Below are 14,490 nucleotides of genomic sequence, written 5' to 3'. Positions count from 1 at the left end.
ACTCAGCTGTGATGCATTTTTTGTCAAGAATTTAGTGTAAGTGCCTAAAAAATACAGCCTTAAAGAAAAACACCTCCAAAAACACTGAAAATGCAATGAACTCTACTCTAGAATAATGTCTGCTGAGTTTCTCTGGCACATTATAGGAAAGAAAGGATTCAGACCATAGAAGAACTGCATTGTTTTTCACCAGAAGTCATCTCTTGTCTGCCTTGGGCCAGGGGAACCCACTGGAGTCTGATCATCTCCTGGAAAATTAGCTGAAATAACGAATGACACAGCAGAGAATGGCCTCTCATGAGGTAACCCTGCAGGGCTTTCCTCATCTGTCTCCTCCCTGAAAAGGGATCCCAGAGGACAACTAAAAAGGTCCTGACTCATGACTGGAGTCTAATATCTCACCTCCAACGCTTGTGGCCTTCAGGCCCTGCAGTTAGTCCCAGTGTCAGTCACTGGGAACCAGCCCCAAGTTGGGTGCTACCTGCTCTTGGGTTGTGGGAATGCAGAAGACAACAGGTATGGTGCAAGAAGCCTGGGACAGGCTGATCCTGCAGCTTTGGGAGACCACTCCTGGGAGGACACCCCGTTTATCAAGGGAAGGCTGAGTCTGAAGGAAGCTGCCAGGCTGCTGGGTAGTTGGTGGCTTTATCTTGAAACAGAAGACAGCATTCAATCACAGCAACTAATTTCTTAAGTGGTAGCCACAGCTTGTAATTAGGGAGATTGCCCAAGCACCTTCTGTTTTTCCATGATGAGGAATGGGTGTCACCAGTCTCCTAGCTCTAATGCTGGGCATTAAGCAGGGGAAAAGCAGCTCTACTTGAGCAAGCAGCCCCAGGAGACCCAAAAGCAAGTACCACCCATGAGAGACTGGGATCTCTCTCTCCTTTTCCTGCAGACATGTACAAGCTGAAGTGGGGTGTCCTCTGCAGGAAGAAAAAAGCAAACAGTCCCCACCCTCCACACAGTTTTTTTCCCCAGCAGAGGTTATCTCTCCTCTTGGCACCAGAATAAAAGAATCATGCCACAGTTCCTGAAGTTATTCCTCACTCTGGACTATTTCAGCCCCTCTCCTGAATATACCCTTTTGGATGAGCTGTCTGACATCACAGGTTTGAGGACCCACTGACCTTTTGTCCCTTATAGACCCGTGAGTAATGCAGGGATTAAAAAGACAAAAGTATCACTTCAAGTCCAGGCACCACTCACCCAAAGATGTCCCAACACAAACAATGAAACAAACCCCATCCACTATTTCTTACTTAAATCCCAATGCTACCCCCCCAAAAAAAGGTCACTGGGTTGTCCTCACCCCCATCATGGAACCAGAAGGTGTTACTGTAGCATTCCATCTCTGTGCAAACAGGGGTTGCAGTTGTCAAGGGCTAAAATGCATCAATAAACTTAGAGCTGAAACAAAGTTTTATCAGCAAATGCTTCACACCAGCACCCACAACACAGCACCTGATACCCCCAATTTTGGCAAATCTGCCAAAGGAGGGATCCTGATGGGTTGCTGCAGCAGCTTGCATTTGGCAGATTTGTGCCACAGCCAGAGAGGCTGGAAGCTCCAAAAAAACCCCATTTTCCTCAGATATTCACACTTCCTTGGGATTCAAACAATAAGTCAGGAAAAACAAACCCCCTAATGAGTCAGAAAATCTGATCTCTGGCAACCTTGCTGCCAAAAATGTACTTGGACAAAAACCTTTGCAGCCTTAATATCTAGTTTGGCAGCAGATATTCTTTCTTGAATTTATTCAATTCTTACAAGACAAAATTTACAAGTTTACTACGACCCAGGCTTGGAATATATCCCCATTAATAAACCCCCACCACCTGAATGAAGACACTTCTTCCAGCATTAAGAACACAGAAGAGAAGAAACATCCTTGGTCAAGCCAAGCCCTCCACTGTTGCAGGGAGGAAACTTATCCAGTTACCCAGCAGCTTTGTCCTGAAATCAGGAGCTGCCCCCTTCAATTCACCACATAATTCTCTCATTTCCAACAGGAGCTTATTCACAGCCACGTTATCATTCTGCCAGTGCTGCTGTTTGCCTTGAACAGCTCTTTTTTAAATGTCTTTTATGGAGTTCTAAAACTGCAGCCACATCCCTTCTTACTCTTCTTTTGTAAGGCTCTGCACACTTAGACTCTCCTCCCCCAAAGACAAGCTCAAACAGAACCTCATTCCTGGCACCCTTTCATTACTTTTCACTTATTTTTGTTTTCTTCTGTCAGTCTTTTTTGATCCACCACGAGGCAGTCACTCACAGAATGCCACACAGAAAAAAAACCTAGATGAGGTTTGTCTGATAAGGGTTCAGGAGGAGATTGCCATGCTGTAAAACTACTGGAGAGGAAGTGGTAAGAAATAGATGAGTGTAATTTGTGAAGATGCAAATAACAGCCCCAGCAGAACTTAAAGCAGAAGCACAGAACTTGGGGGAAAAGAAACAAAGAGTTTTTTGAGCAAAGATGGTATTTATACAATACTTATTCTCCACAGACAGACATACTGTGTTCTAAAGGTTTTCTTTTCCAAGTTCTAGTGTGAACAGAATAATGTTAATGATAATTTAATTAAAAAAAAAACATAAACCAAACAGTTAGACTGAATCTTTGAAAAATTAACTTTTGGGGTTGGTTAATGATAATTTAATTAAAAAAAAAATAAACAGTTCGACTGAATCTTTGAAAAATTTGCTTTTGGGGTTTTTAGAGAAAATTTTAGGATGTAATACTGACTGCTGTAACAGCAGAAGGGTGACTGAATGGTGGCACAGGTTGCCAAGAGAGGTTGTGGTGTCTCTGTCCACAGGGATATTCAAAATTCAGCTGGACACAGCCACAAGCCATCTGCTCTAGGTGACCCCACTTGGAGATGTTCTCCACAGGCCCCTTCCACCCTCTGCTCTTCTCAAATAAATACCTGACTATAATCTATGAAAACACCACAACTAGAGTTATTAATGCCCTATTTCTACTTAAAACTCCTTTTTGTTGTCTCTGAAAGAACTGCTTCAGGACTAGAGATGAAAGTATTTTCATACATTAATAAGCTGAGCTTTTAAACCTGTGCAATAATACAGTTTTGGAAGGATGAGTCCCAAAGTACAAACACAGTGAGTAACATGGTCTGGCCAGAGCATTGTAACTCTGTCAGTGTCCTACAGCCTGGAGGATGACAGAGCTCATCAGTTGTGATATTGCTTATCAATTTCTAAATATATCAGTTCATACTTCAACTCTTTTGTGGTGAAAATGAGAAATGGGCACTCGTCTTAGGGTTTTTTGAGCATAACAGATATTTTAACATAATTCAGCATTAAAAATTGTATACAATGAATTTAGAAACTTATTAGCAAGAAAAAACAAAGCACAAGTAAAAATATATTTGTATTACTAAGAATGTAAACTTCTAATAGAAAAAATGTGCATAACCCAGCTCTCTGGATATCTCAAATATAACTTTTTTTTTTATAAACAGCTTCATATATTTCTACATATAAATAAAAAGGTATTTTTATGCTCCTGAGTTGAATTTCAAAGGCACACCTGATTCTTGACTGAGCTGAACTCCTGTGGGAAGCACAGGTTTCCAAGCCCTGGAGATGTGGTGTGAGGGACATGGGGCAGTGGGGACCTGGCAGTGCTGGGGGATAGGGCTGGACTTGATAATCTGAAAGACATCTTCTAACCAAAATGACTGTATCATGCTATGAATGCATTGCTAGTCAAAATTTTCAAATGCAAATTATAGACTATTTTCTTTGATTTATTAAAAGTTAATCCTTTTTTTCAGGTGGTCCATTCCCTAACACATGTACTACAACATTCAGTTCTGACAGCAGGGAGTGACTGGTGCCTCAAACCCAGAGAAATCAGACCTCCTAACTTAGTTTTTGTTGCCATTTTAATAGCAATTAAGAGAGTCAGTGGAAAAAGAGATTATTCCTTAATAATCAGAATTAAAGGCTGTTCTAGATATATGATATATATAGATACATGCTTATTAAAGAGAGAAATAAATTAAACAGAGGACTCAAAACTAGCAAGATGTGACCTCCTTTGGCAAGTCACCCTCAGCGAAACGTTGAGTACAAAGAAAGCAGAAAAAAGATGACCTTGAGGAGTCATAGTTGGGTGCAAGTACAAATCAACCTGCCTGAAGATAATGGTTGAGAAATCAACGTTTTCTTTTGTCTCTGGCTCAGTCAATCCAATTAAGAGCCCAGGCAGGAGTGAGTCATGGGGATGAAGTGATTGCTTTCGCTCAATATGGTAATTGCCTGGAAATTGCATCCGTGCCAAGGTGAGATAAGAGAACACCCTGCATCCTACCTAGGATTTCTCAAAGTCCTGGATGTGCAAGGAGGAGACAGGACTGATGTCACTCAAGCTGAAAAGGAGAATTTTGAGAAATTAACTCGGGTATATCATTTTCCTTGAATATATTCTTTTTCCTAAGCATAAACCAGGAGAAATGAACTGACTCACTGCTAGGAAATAGTGTAATACAGCGATTCATGTCGTTCTGAGCTGACAGAGCTTTTGTTTTTGAAAGAAGCCTAACCCATAATTGCTCAGTCTCTTCCGAGTACACAGCAATATGGAAAAGATGTTTTTATCTCTACCTCTTTTTTTTTTTTCTTTTAAGATAGAATAATTACATCCAACAAGAAGCAATGCCTTAGGGCAGATTTAGGCAAATCCATTACCTCTTCTAAGAGGAATTCTAAACAAAAACTAATGAAAAAGAGGGGGGAGGAGAACTCTAGCTTTATAGACAACTCTCAATACGTTCTCTTTATGCCTGTGCCACACACACAGACGGTGCTAAGACCTTTCTTAACAAAGCCTCTTTTCTGCCTCCAGCTCAGCGCACTCCCCCGCACGTTTCCGAAGCCCCACTGCCACACAGATGGGCAAACAGCTGAGACGTTTTGTATTTAAAAAGACAGTGGCAACACCCCCAGCTAGGGGAGAAAATGATCCAGTTTGGAAAACGCCACATAGGGCAACCAGCAAAAATGGGGAGACTCCATCCCCACTCCAGCAGCACCCCAAAAACACAAACTCCGTGTCCCAGCGCGTGCTTCTGGTCACTGTTTTCAGCAAGATGTTTGCAAGCCCCATCTTTGCTTCTCTCTGGTCCCTGGGTGTGATTGTTCTAAAGCACTTGTGCATGAAAATAAAGCCTGTGTCAACAGGGGCTACACTTCACCCACCCAGCAGCCATGGGAAAAGACAGTCTGCTGCAAAAGAGCTTCTCAAGGGCGTGCCAGCCAGCATGAAACTTAAAACCTCTGCAGTAAACCCAAGTGTCTGTCACAAGTTTGGGGAGGAAAAAGTACTATAAAAACTGAATACAAACAGAGTTCGTAGAGGAAGGGGTTTTTGTCTTTGTTTTTCTCCTCTCTTTTAGGGGGATGGGGGAGAAATGAAGAGATGTAGCTGCAAAACCTGAGCTAGAACCTAGCGCAGCTTGTCCCAGTGTCTCTTTTGCTTCTGCTCAATTTTATTTCCAAGGAGGCATGGTGAGCTTTAATATTCAGTGAAGTAACATCAGAGCAGATGACTAAACACTTCCCTACTCTTGGCTCTCTGCCTACTATTACTTTACCACCACAGTTGCTCTGCAGTTGGCCCCTGTTCCTAAGAAAGCTCTGTGGTGTTGAAACGGCTCAAGACAGCCACGAGTAACCCCATTTTTGGGAACCACCCTGCCATGTTTGCTCAGGGCACTGGGAATGAACTAAAGAGAGGACAAAGCCATGCCAAGTGGGAACAAAACACTCCAGGAAATATCACCCCTACCCCCGTTACGTGGGCAGCCTTCAAGAAGGAAGCAAACCAAAGCTCTTTAGAGTGGTTAGGGAGCCCAACGGGTGTGAAATGAAGAGGCTTTTACTGCAACAGGGTTCATTTGGAGACATCTAAAATGACCTAGAAAACTTACAGGGAAAAAAACATTAGCTGTGATTAGACCAAGAAGTACATTTGTGAAAATGGGAGCTAAGAAAACGGATAAATTCTTGAGCCAAAAGCATCAGCAGGTGACAGAGATTAATCCTAACATTGAAATCCATTTCCCCAATGTTAGGTGTCAAATAATGCATTAAAATCATCTCTAACGTGGCATCATTTCAATATTAACAGAAATCTCTTAGCAAGCTCGTGCTTTGTTTTCCTTTGTGCCCATACTAGATGCATTTAACTGCCACTGAGGGAGCAGAGCTACTATTAACAAAACGTTCTTTCCATTTGCACTTGGAGTATCTTAGGCAACCACAATTAATCCTCCCCTCTCTATCCCACACCAGCAAGGAGCAGGAGGGAGTGTGTGAGAACTCTCAGCTTCAGTAAAAACCCATCTGAGGCTATCACACAGCCAGACTGGGGCCTTGTCTTGGGCTGAAGTAGGTGAGCAGAGAGGGAAAAGAATTGGCTGGATGGACTGTTTTTGTGGCTGATGGAAATGCTATTTGGTATTGCAGCATCTTGCAGCACTGCTCGTAGGAATGAAGTTCTTTCAAATATCAAGGCAGCACTAGTTTTATTTTACAGTGAAGATCAGAAGGCAAATAGAAAAGATTTAGAGAGATAAGCACAGTAACTGCTCCAAGAACTCCATTCAAATTCTGTTTGCAAAAGTAGTTGTGTGGTGTTGATTGTGCTTGGAGAAAAAGACTTTGTCATCAGTATCACAGGATCCCAGCGTGGTGGGGTTGGAAGGGACCTCTGGAGATCATCTCATCCCACCCCTGCTCCAGCAGCTCACCCACAGCAGGGTGCCCAGGGGCACAGCCAGGAGGGTTTGGGATCTCTCCAGAGCGGGAGCCCCCACAGCCTCTCTGGGCAGCTTGATCCAGGTTCTGGCACCCTCACAGCAGAGAATTTTCTCCTCCTGTTCAGATGGAACCTGACTGGAACTTCCAAGGTTCCAGTTTATGCCCATTGCCCCTTGTCCTGTCACTGACAAGAGTTTGGTGCCATCCTCTTGATCCCTGCCCTTTAGCTCTTGCTCAGCACTGCTCAGATCCCCTCTGAGGCTTCTCTTCTCCAGCTCAGCAGCCCCATGTCTTTGAAATTATTTATTTTCCTTTTTCTTTTCTCTTTAATATATAAATTAGATGTCTCTCCCATCAGCACAGAGCCTGGCTTAGTCCTGAAGCATTTGTGAAAACTGTGCAGAGTCAGTTTAGGCTTTGCTTTCACAGAATCATCATGGAATGATCTGGGTTGGAAGGGAACTTAAAGCCCATCCAATTCCAACCCCCCTGCCATGGACAGGGACATCTCCCACTAGACCAGGTTGCTCAAGGCCACATCCAACCTGGTCTTGAACACCTCCGGGGATGAAGAATCCACAGCTTCCCTGGGTAACCTGTGCCAGTGTCTCACCACCCTCAGAGTGAAGAACTTCATCCTCATTTCTAATCTAAATCTCCTAGTTTGAAGCCATTACCCCTCATCCTATCACTCCAAGGCCTTGTAAACAATTCCTCTCCAGCTTTCTTGTAGGCCCTCTTTATGTACTGAAAGGCTGCAAGAAGGTCTCCCTGGAGCCTTCTCTTCTCCAGGCTGGACAACTCCAACTCTCTCAGCCTGGCCTCCTAGGAGAATCAAACCTTAACTCACAACCTTCTTCACTTTGTAGGGAATGTGATTTTGTGGTTCAGCCCAACACACCTTTCCAGGCCTAAACTACCATACCCAGTTCAATTCTGAGACCAAAAAAAAGAGGTAACACCTTCTCACACCACACTCTGTCACCCCAAGCATGCAGACACATTTCCTTACCTTGGGAAGATGACAATTGCCACTTCTTCCACCCTGGAATGTTTCTGGCTTGATGGAGCCCTCTCCTTTTCTGTGGTCTAGAAAAGCTCTATTGACCTTTTCAGCCCTGTGTTTCCTAAGAGCAACGTGGATTACAGCCAGCTTTGGGGACAGCCTTTGCTGAGGATCTGTTTCCTGAGTTTTGAGGCATATCTTCACAGCTGGGGTGAGGTCACTGTGTCCCAGTTAGACTGCCTTTCTAATTTCCAAGAGGAATAAAACTCTGATGCTTGTTAAGAAGAAAACACCGTGGTGCTGGAGGACAAGAATATGTAACAGCAGCTAAATGTACTTTTTTTTTTTCCTTTTATCCTACTTTTTATCTGAAACCAGCTGGATGTCTAACAGGAAGGAACTTCCAGCTTTTATGGCAACAGGAATTCAAAATTGGACTGGACTCAGTCCTGGGCTGACCTTGCTTGGGCAGGGTGGTTGGATTAGATGATTTCCAGAAGTTCCTTCAGCCTGAGCAGTTCTGTGCTTCTCTAAAGTGACTGGCCAAAATTTTCTGCCAGTCCATTGTTTCCTCTGAATTTGTTCCTCCATCAACATGCAAAGTTGATCAAAGTGACCTACAAGAAAGCTGGTGAGGGACTTTTTACAAGGGCTTGGAGTGATAGGATGGGGGGTAATGGCTAAAAACTGGCAGAGGGGAGATTTAGATTAGAAATGAGGAAGGAGTTCTTCACTCTGAGGGTGGTGAGACACTGGCACAGGTTGCCTAAGGAAGGGTGGATGCTCCATCACTGGAGGTGTTCAGGGTCAGGTTGGATGGGGCCTTGAGCAAACTGCTGTAGTGGGAAGTGTCCCTGGCTGTGGCAGAGATGTTGGAACTAGATGAGCTTTAAAGTCTTTTCCAACCCAATAAGTCTCTATGAATCTATGATTCTAAGGTAGAAACTGCAGAGTAAGAGAGCAGAGATAAACTTTGAAAGCTAAGGATTGGGTCAGGACTGTAGACTAAAAAGCCAAGCCAGTACCAAGAACTTAATAATGGTTAAATTACTGGGAAGATTGATGATGATGATGGCCACACTGAACAGCAATAGGAACACACAGAATCTTATTTCCCTAAATGTCCCTTCTTGAGCCCAACTTTACAAAAATCCAACCCTCTATCCCAAGGCTCTGCCCTCCACATGAGATGATATTGGTAGAACCACCACTGTCACAAAGAGAAGCAGGAGGAGAAGCAGCAAAGACATGACTAGATGGGATTATTTTATGATTTCAACCATAGCACAAGAGGTGACTAGATGTGATTATTTTGTGATTGGATTGTGTCACACTTCCCTGCTTTTTCCCCCCATTTCTGCATTTTACCTTCATGTAAAATTGTGCTCTAATCTCACACAAAAAGATTACATCTGACCTGAAGAACATGTAGTGCACACAGCCCAGCTAAAATGCTGTGTTCAGGATGGGGGTACCAGGTCCTGTAGCTAGTGAAAATTAATTTAATTTTCCACTGTGTGAACTCCTCTTGCACAAAAACATTAATCCATTTTTCGAAGCCAAGCATGAATTCACTTTTCAAGGCAATGAGTGAAAAGTGGGATGGCCAATGTGAAATTGAGCTCCTCTTTTGACTGTTACTGTGCTGGAAGGAGATTAGAAAGGCACTGTTGCCCCTGCTAGAAAAAGAAAAATGTCCTGACCTCAGTGAAAGTGGAAGTGGATGGGTTAAGACATTTTTAGGCCACTGTGAGATGATATTTCACAGAGGAGTAATTCTGAGTGGAAAGACTGCATCAAAAAATTACTGCAAATAGCCCTAGCATCAGAAACAATGATAGAATTTTTTTGTTGGAAGAGACCTTCAAGATCACTGAGGCCAACTGTTAACCCAGCACACCTCACTTCTCAATGTACTAGTTGTATTTTCTTTACTAAAGGAAATTCAGGGAAACAATATTCACTCAGCTTTTGACAGCTCCTCTCAGAGCCCATCTGAGCCCCCATGGCCATGGTATGAGGGGCAACTGCTGCCTCCTTTACCTGCTCTTGCTGCCCAGGTAAGAAATTAAAGCCAGTGCCCCAACTGCAGCAGCCCATGGTGCTGTGGAACACTGAGGACTGTGTTTATAGGAAGAGAGCTGCTGCAAGCTTTTACAAACCCTTCCCGTCATTCCTACTCTGTCCCAGAAACTTGGAGCACTAAGGACACTGAGGTCAAGGTGGCCAAGAAGGCCACCAGCATCCTGGCTTGGGTCAGCACTGGTGTGGCCAGCAGGAGCAGGGCAGGGATTGTCCCCCTGCACTCAGCACTGGGGAGGCTGCACCTCAAATCCTGGGGTCAGTTTTGAGCCCCTCCCTCCCAGAAGGACCTTGAGGGGCTGGAGCGTGGCCAGAGAAGGGCAATGGAGATGGGGAGGGGTCTAGAGCCCAAGTGTGGGGAGGAGCAGCTGAGGGAGCTGGGGGTGCTGAGCCTGGAGCAAAGGAGGCTCAGGGGAGACCTTCTGGCTCTGCACAGCTCCTGACAGGAGCCGGGAGCCAGGGGGGGGTCGGGCTCTGCTCCCAAGGGACAAGGGACAGGACAAGAGGAAAGGGCCTCAAGTTGCCCCAGGGGAGGTTTCAGTTGTCCCTGAGGAACAATTTCTTGCCCTGGAGGGTTGCCCAGGGCTGTGCCAGGCTGCCCAGGGCAGTGGTGGAGTCCCCACCCCTGGAGGGGTTTCCAAGCCATGGAGATGTGGGGTGAGGGACATGGGGCAGTGGGGACCTGGCAGGGCTGGGGGATGGTTGAACTTGATGATCTTAAAAGTCCTTTCCAAGCTAAATGGTTCTGTAGCCTAAGGCAAGGTAACATCAGCTCCTTTTTGCCCTGCACTTACTCCCACAACAGAGGGGATGCTGGGATATTTGTTTCCTGCTTTTTTGGGCAAAAGGATTTCATTTCACAAGGAAAGCAACCAACAGCTCCCAGATCTGACAACCAACCACGACAACTCGCAGCCGGGTCAGCCCAGGAAACATCCAGCTAGCCAGAAATCAAGACCAAACATCAAGCTACCTTGTTGCTTCCTCTATTTTGGGAGCATTCACCCCTTTAGGTAGCTGCAGACAGACGATGTCTGTTTGTCATGGGAACACCATCTGCCCAGTGGGTTCCGCAGCAGGCAGGAGAACCTGCAGGAAATGATTAACCCCGCGGTGTCTCCTGCAGGCAGCTCTCCCCCAGGAGGGGGCAGGGGGGCAGGCCTGGAGCAGCTGCCTCCTCCAGCTCCCCCATCAGCAGCTCTCCAGAGCCAGTTACCGTGGCATCACCCTCTGATGGCAGAGATGATGCAACGCTTGAGTGGACTAATGAATTTTTAACCTCGGGTTCGCTGGCTGTGCCTGTGCAAGCAGCAAATTCCAGCCACCACAACCCCGTGGAAGGTTTGCACAGAACACAGGATCAGCCACAGTTTAGGGGAGTCTCATCTCAGAAAGGGATAGTCAAATATTTGAAGGTAAGTAAAAAAAAATCAATGCTTCAAAAAAAATGCAGCCTTGTTCTGTAAGTGGATGATACTCTCCACAAAGCTTTACATTTCCCCCTAATTTAACAATATATTTTACTAATGTGCTTGAAGGATAGAACTATTTCCCCCCCCCCCAGCTTTGGAAATCTGTTTCAATTATAAGTCTGGATAGTTTAATTAGGGAAGTGAGTTTAGTTGCAGGAGGAAAAAAAAATTGGATGGGTTAGAAGAAAAACCCTTCTAATACTCCCTAGGGTCTCCGGGTCCTTCAACCCAATTTGCTGTGAATGAAACCATTATTGTTCTTTTGACTCCTGCTGAGCCATTATGTTAACGGTTTTTTGGAGATTTGAGTAGCATTTTATGACATGTTTTCCCTTTTAGCTCTTAGGCCTCAAGGTTGAGAACAGTTTTTATTCAGCATTCTGAGAAAGAAGCAGCCGTTTGATTTTGTAGATTCTCGGGCAGATTTTAGGCTGGCACGTGGGGGATATTTGAAATTCACTGAGAGAAGTGCAAGTCCCTCTTTTTCTTTCTTTTTAAGCATGGGTTTAACATATTAAAACCTGCAGCAATGAAGGCTCAATCAAGCAAATGACACTGAACACACCCACCAACAGATATTTCCTGCTATAAGAATGCTCACGCATTGGCTGGGAGGGAAGAGTCACACCCTAATAAACTCTAACAGAGAAAAAAAACAACAAAAAGGGTTAAAAAATAATAAAAGGATTATTATCAAGCTATATACGCCAAACCAAACCTCTAAGTGCTATTTTACTGCATTAAAATGTGAGCTTTAATGATCCAGCTGTTGGTTTAACTGCTTCAGAGCTAAAAAACTAAGTCTATGAATATAATTCCAAACCCAGTTTGCTGCTTTGGCTCAAAAAGGAAAGTAGACTTCAAGTAATTAATACTCACAATACTTCCCTTGGCAACTGCACCACCATAAATGCTGAGGTAAAGAGTGGACAGGCTGAGATCTAGTGCTCTGAGAGGCTTCTGCTCCAGTGATAACTCAGTCAAATAAATTGAGCAGGTAAGTATAATTTTCTTGGAAAACCCAAACTGATGAGCTGTAAGCTCTGGTGTTCTTCAGGAGACATTTCAAGTGAGATTTTACATGTTTTTGTCACATGTGTAGACTGTTCTAAAAGGAGTACAAAACCTCTAGGCTAATCAAAGCCACAAAAAGTCTAGAGATGAACATCAAAAACTAGAAAAGGCAGCAATCAGGCTGATGACAACTCAGTTTAAAGGCCAAAATTCCTTCAAAGCAGAACTTTCAACACATGACTAATGACCAAAACTAAACTCATTAAGTCCTGCTCTTGAAGCTGGTTTAAAAATAGCATCTTTATATCCTGCATAGATCCCACAGAGCCCAGAAACTCTGCAAAAAAAACCATCAAGCAGCTGATACAATCCTCCAGTTTTCCAATAATACCTCATCTAGAGGGTAGACGTTAGGAAAAAGTTCTTTCAGTATGAGGGGGACAGACCACTGGAATAGGTTGCCCAGAGGGGTGGTGGAGGCCCCAACCCTGGGGACATTCAAGATGAGGCTGGATGAGGCTTTGAGTAGCTTGATCTAGTTGGAGATGTCCCTGCTGATGGTGGGGGGTTGGACTAGATGGCCTCTGGAGCTCCCTTCCAGCCCAGACATTCTATGATCTTCCAGAAGGCCTAAAGCATCATCCCAATAATTGAAGCCTGGCACGAACCCCTCTTTGTAGAAGCAGCAACACGTTCAGTTAGGGATGACAAGCCTTAACCCACCCCCTCACGATCCATGCCCTCTGGGGAAGGTCACGGTGGTTTCCTCACCTGATAGGGACAGGGGATGTGGTACTCCCTGCAGCGTTCCTGGATCCAGGTCGTCTCCCACACCCCTCTGTAGGCCTGCTCATAGAAATAGCAGCCAATAACCACCAGCAGTGGCACGAGGTACAGCACGCTGAACACGCCGATCCGGATCATGAACTTCACCAGCTTGTCCTGGTTCTCCTTCTCCAACGGGATTTCAATGCGGACCCGGTTGAGGGAGATAATCCCAGCCAGCAGCAGGGACACTCCAACCACCACGTAGAGGCAGAGAGGGGCCAGCACAAAGTATCTCAAAGCGTCCACGTCGTAGAGGCCGACGAAACAGACGCCGCTGATGTTGTCCCCTTCGATTTTATTCATGGCTAGGAGGATGATGGTCAGAGTGCCCGGGATGCCCCAGGCGCTGGCGTGGAAGAGCAACGCCTTCTTCTCGATGGCTTCGCTGCCCCACTTGGGGACAGCTGCCAAGAACCACGTGATGGTGAGGATGACCCACCAAACGCTGCCGGCCATGGTAAAGAAATAAAGCACCATGAAGAGCATGGTGCAAGCTTTGTTGTGAGAGCCCTGCGTCACCGTGGAGGCCTTGTACTGGGCGGGGCTGGACGCGTTACACGCGACTCGGTCTTCCAGCAGGAAGCCGATGAAGAAAATCAAGGACACCATCATGTAACAGACAGCATAAAATATGATCGGCCTCTCTGGGTAGCGAAATCTCGTCACGTCGATGAGGAAAGTTAAAAAGGTGAACAAGGTGGCAGAGAGGCAGACGATGGAGATCACGCCGATGAAGTAGCGAGCAAAGGAGAGCTCCTCACGCCGAAAGTACATGTTGGGGCAGGGAGGGGAACAGTCCCGTACCCTCAGGAAGGAGTAACCCAGGTCAGGCTCTATTTTCAGCTCCCGAGGACACCAAAACCCATAGTCCCTCTGCACTGCCATGGGGGCCTCTTCTGTGGGCTCCCCAGCTAGATTGAGGTCAACGAGACGAGGGTACGGCTCATCGCAATCTGGGAATCTGAGAAGTGAGAGAAGAATTATTTACCAAGGTGCCTGCACATGCTTTGTGAAGATTGGTCATTTTATTTACATGTCTGACTTCAGGCAGCTAACTGGAATGAAAACAGAAATAATCCAAACAATGGGTAACCCACCCAACACTGCACTAGGTATACACAAACTCTAGAACTCGTCCCAGGATTCGGTGGATGTTGAAACTATAAAATAGGTTTAAAATTAAAACAGAGAAATAAATGGGCAAGGGCCCCACTGGAGCTTTAAGCCTACAGGTGAGGATGAAAAAGCCCTCTCAGGAAGCCTGAATTTAGGCTTACTGTAAACTGAGAGTA

The 14,490-nt window shown here is 45.2% G+C and overlaps 1 protein-coding gene across 1 annotated transcript in view; it reads right to left on the bottom strand.

The window, feature by feature from the left end:
- Positions 1-14,159, bottom strand: part of FZD3 (frizzled class receptor 3) — a gene marked incomplete at both ends in the record, with an annotated part of 26,138 nt that extends 11,979 nt beyond the window's left edge. Inside the window, one exon of the mRNA XM_008948031.1 lies at positions 13,142-14,159. Within this exon, the coding sequence (XP_008946279.1) occupies positions 13,142-14,159 (1,018 nt within the window). The remainder of the gene's footprint in view (positions 1-13,141) is intronic.
- Positions 14,160-14,490: the final 331 nt, after the last annotated feature.

This window comes from Merops nubicus, unplaced genomic scaffold (assembly GCF_000691845.1).
Source record: "Merops nubicus isolate BGI_N331 unplaced genomic scaffold, ASM69184v1 scaffold2999, whole genome shotgun sequence".
Lineage (NCBI taxonomy): Eukaryota > Metazoa > Chordata > Aves > Coraciiformes > Meropidae > Merops > Merops nubicus.
This window is presented reverse-complemented; position numbering and strand designations above follow the sequence as displayed.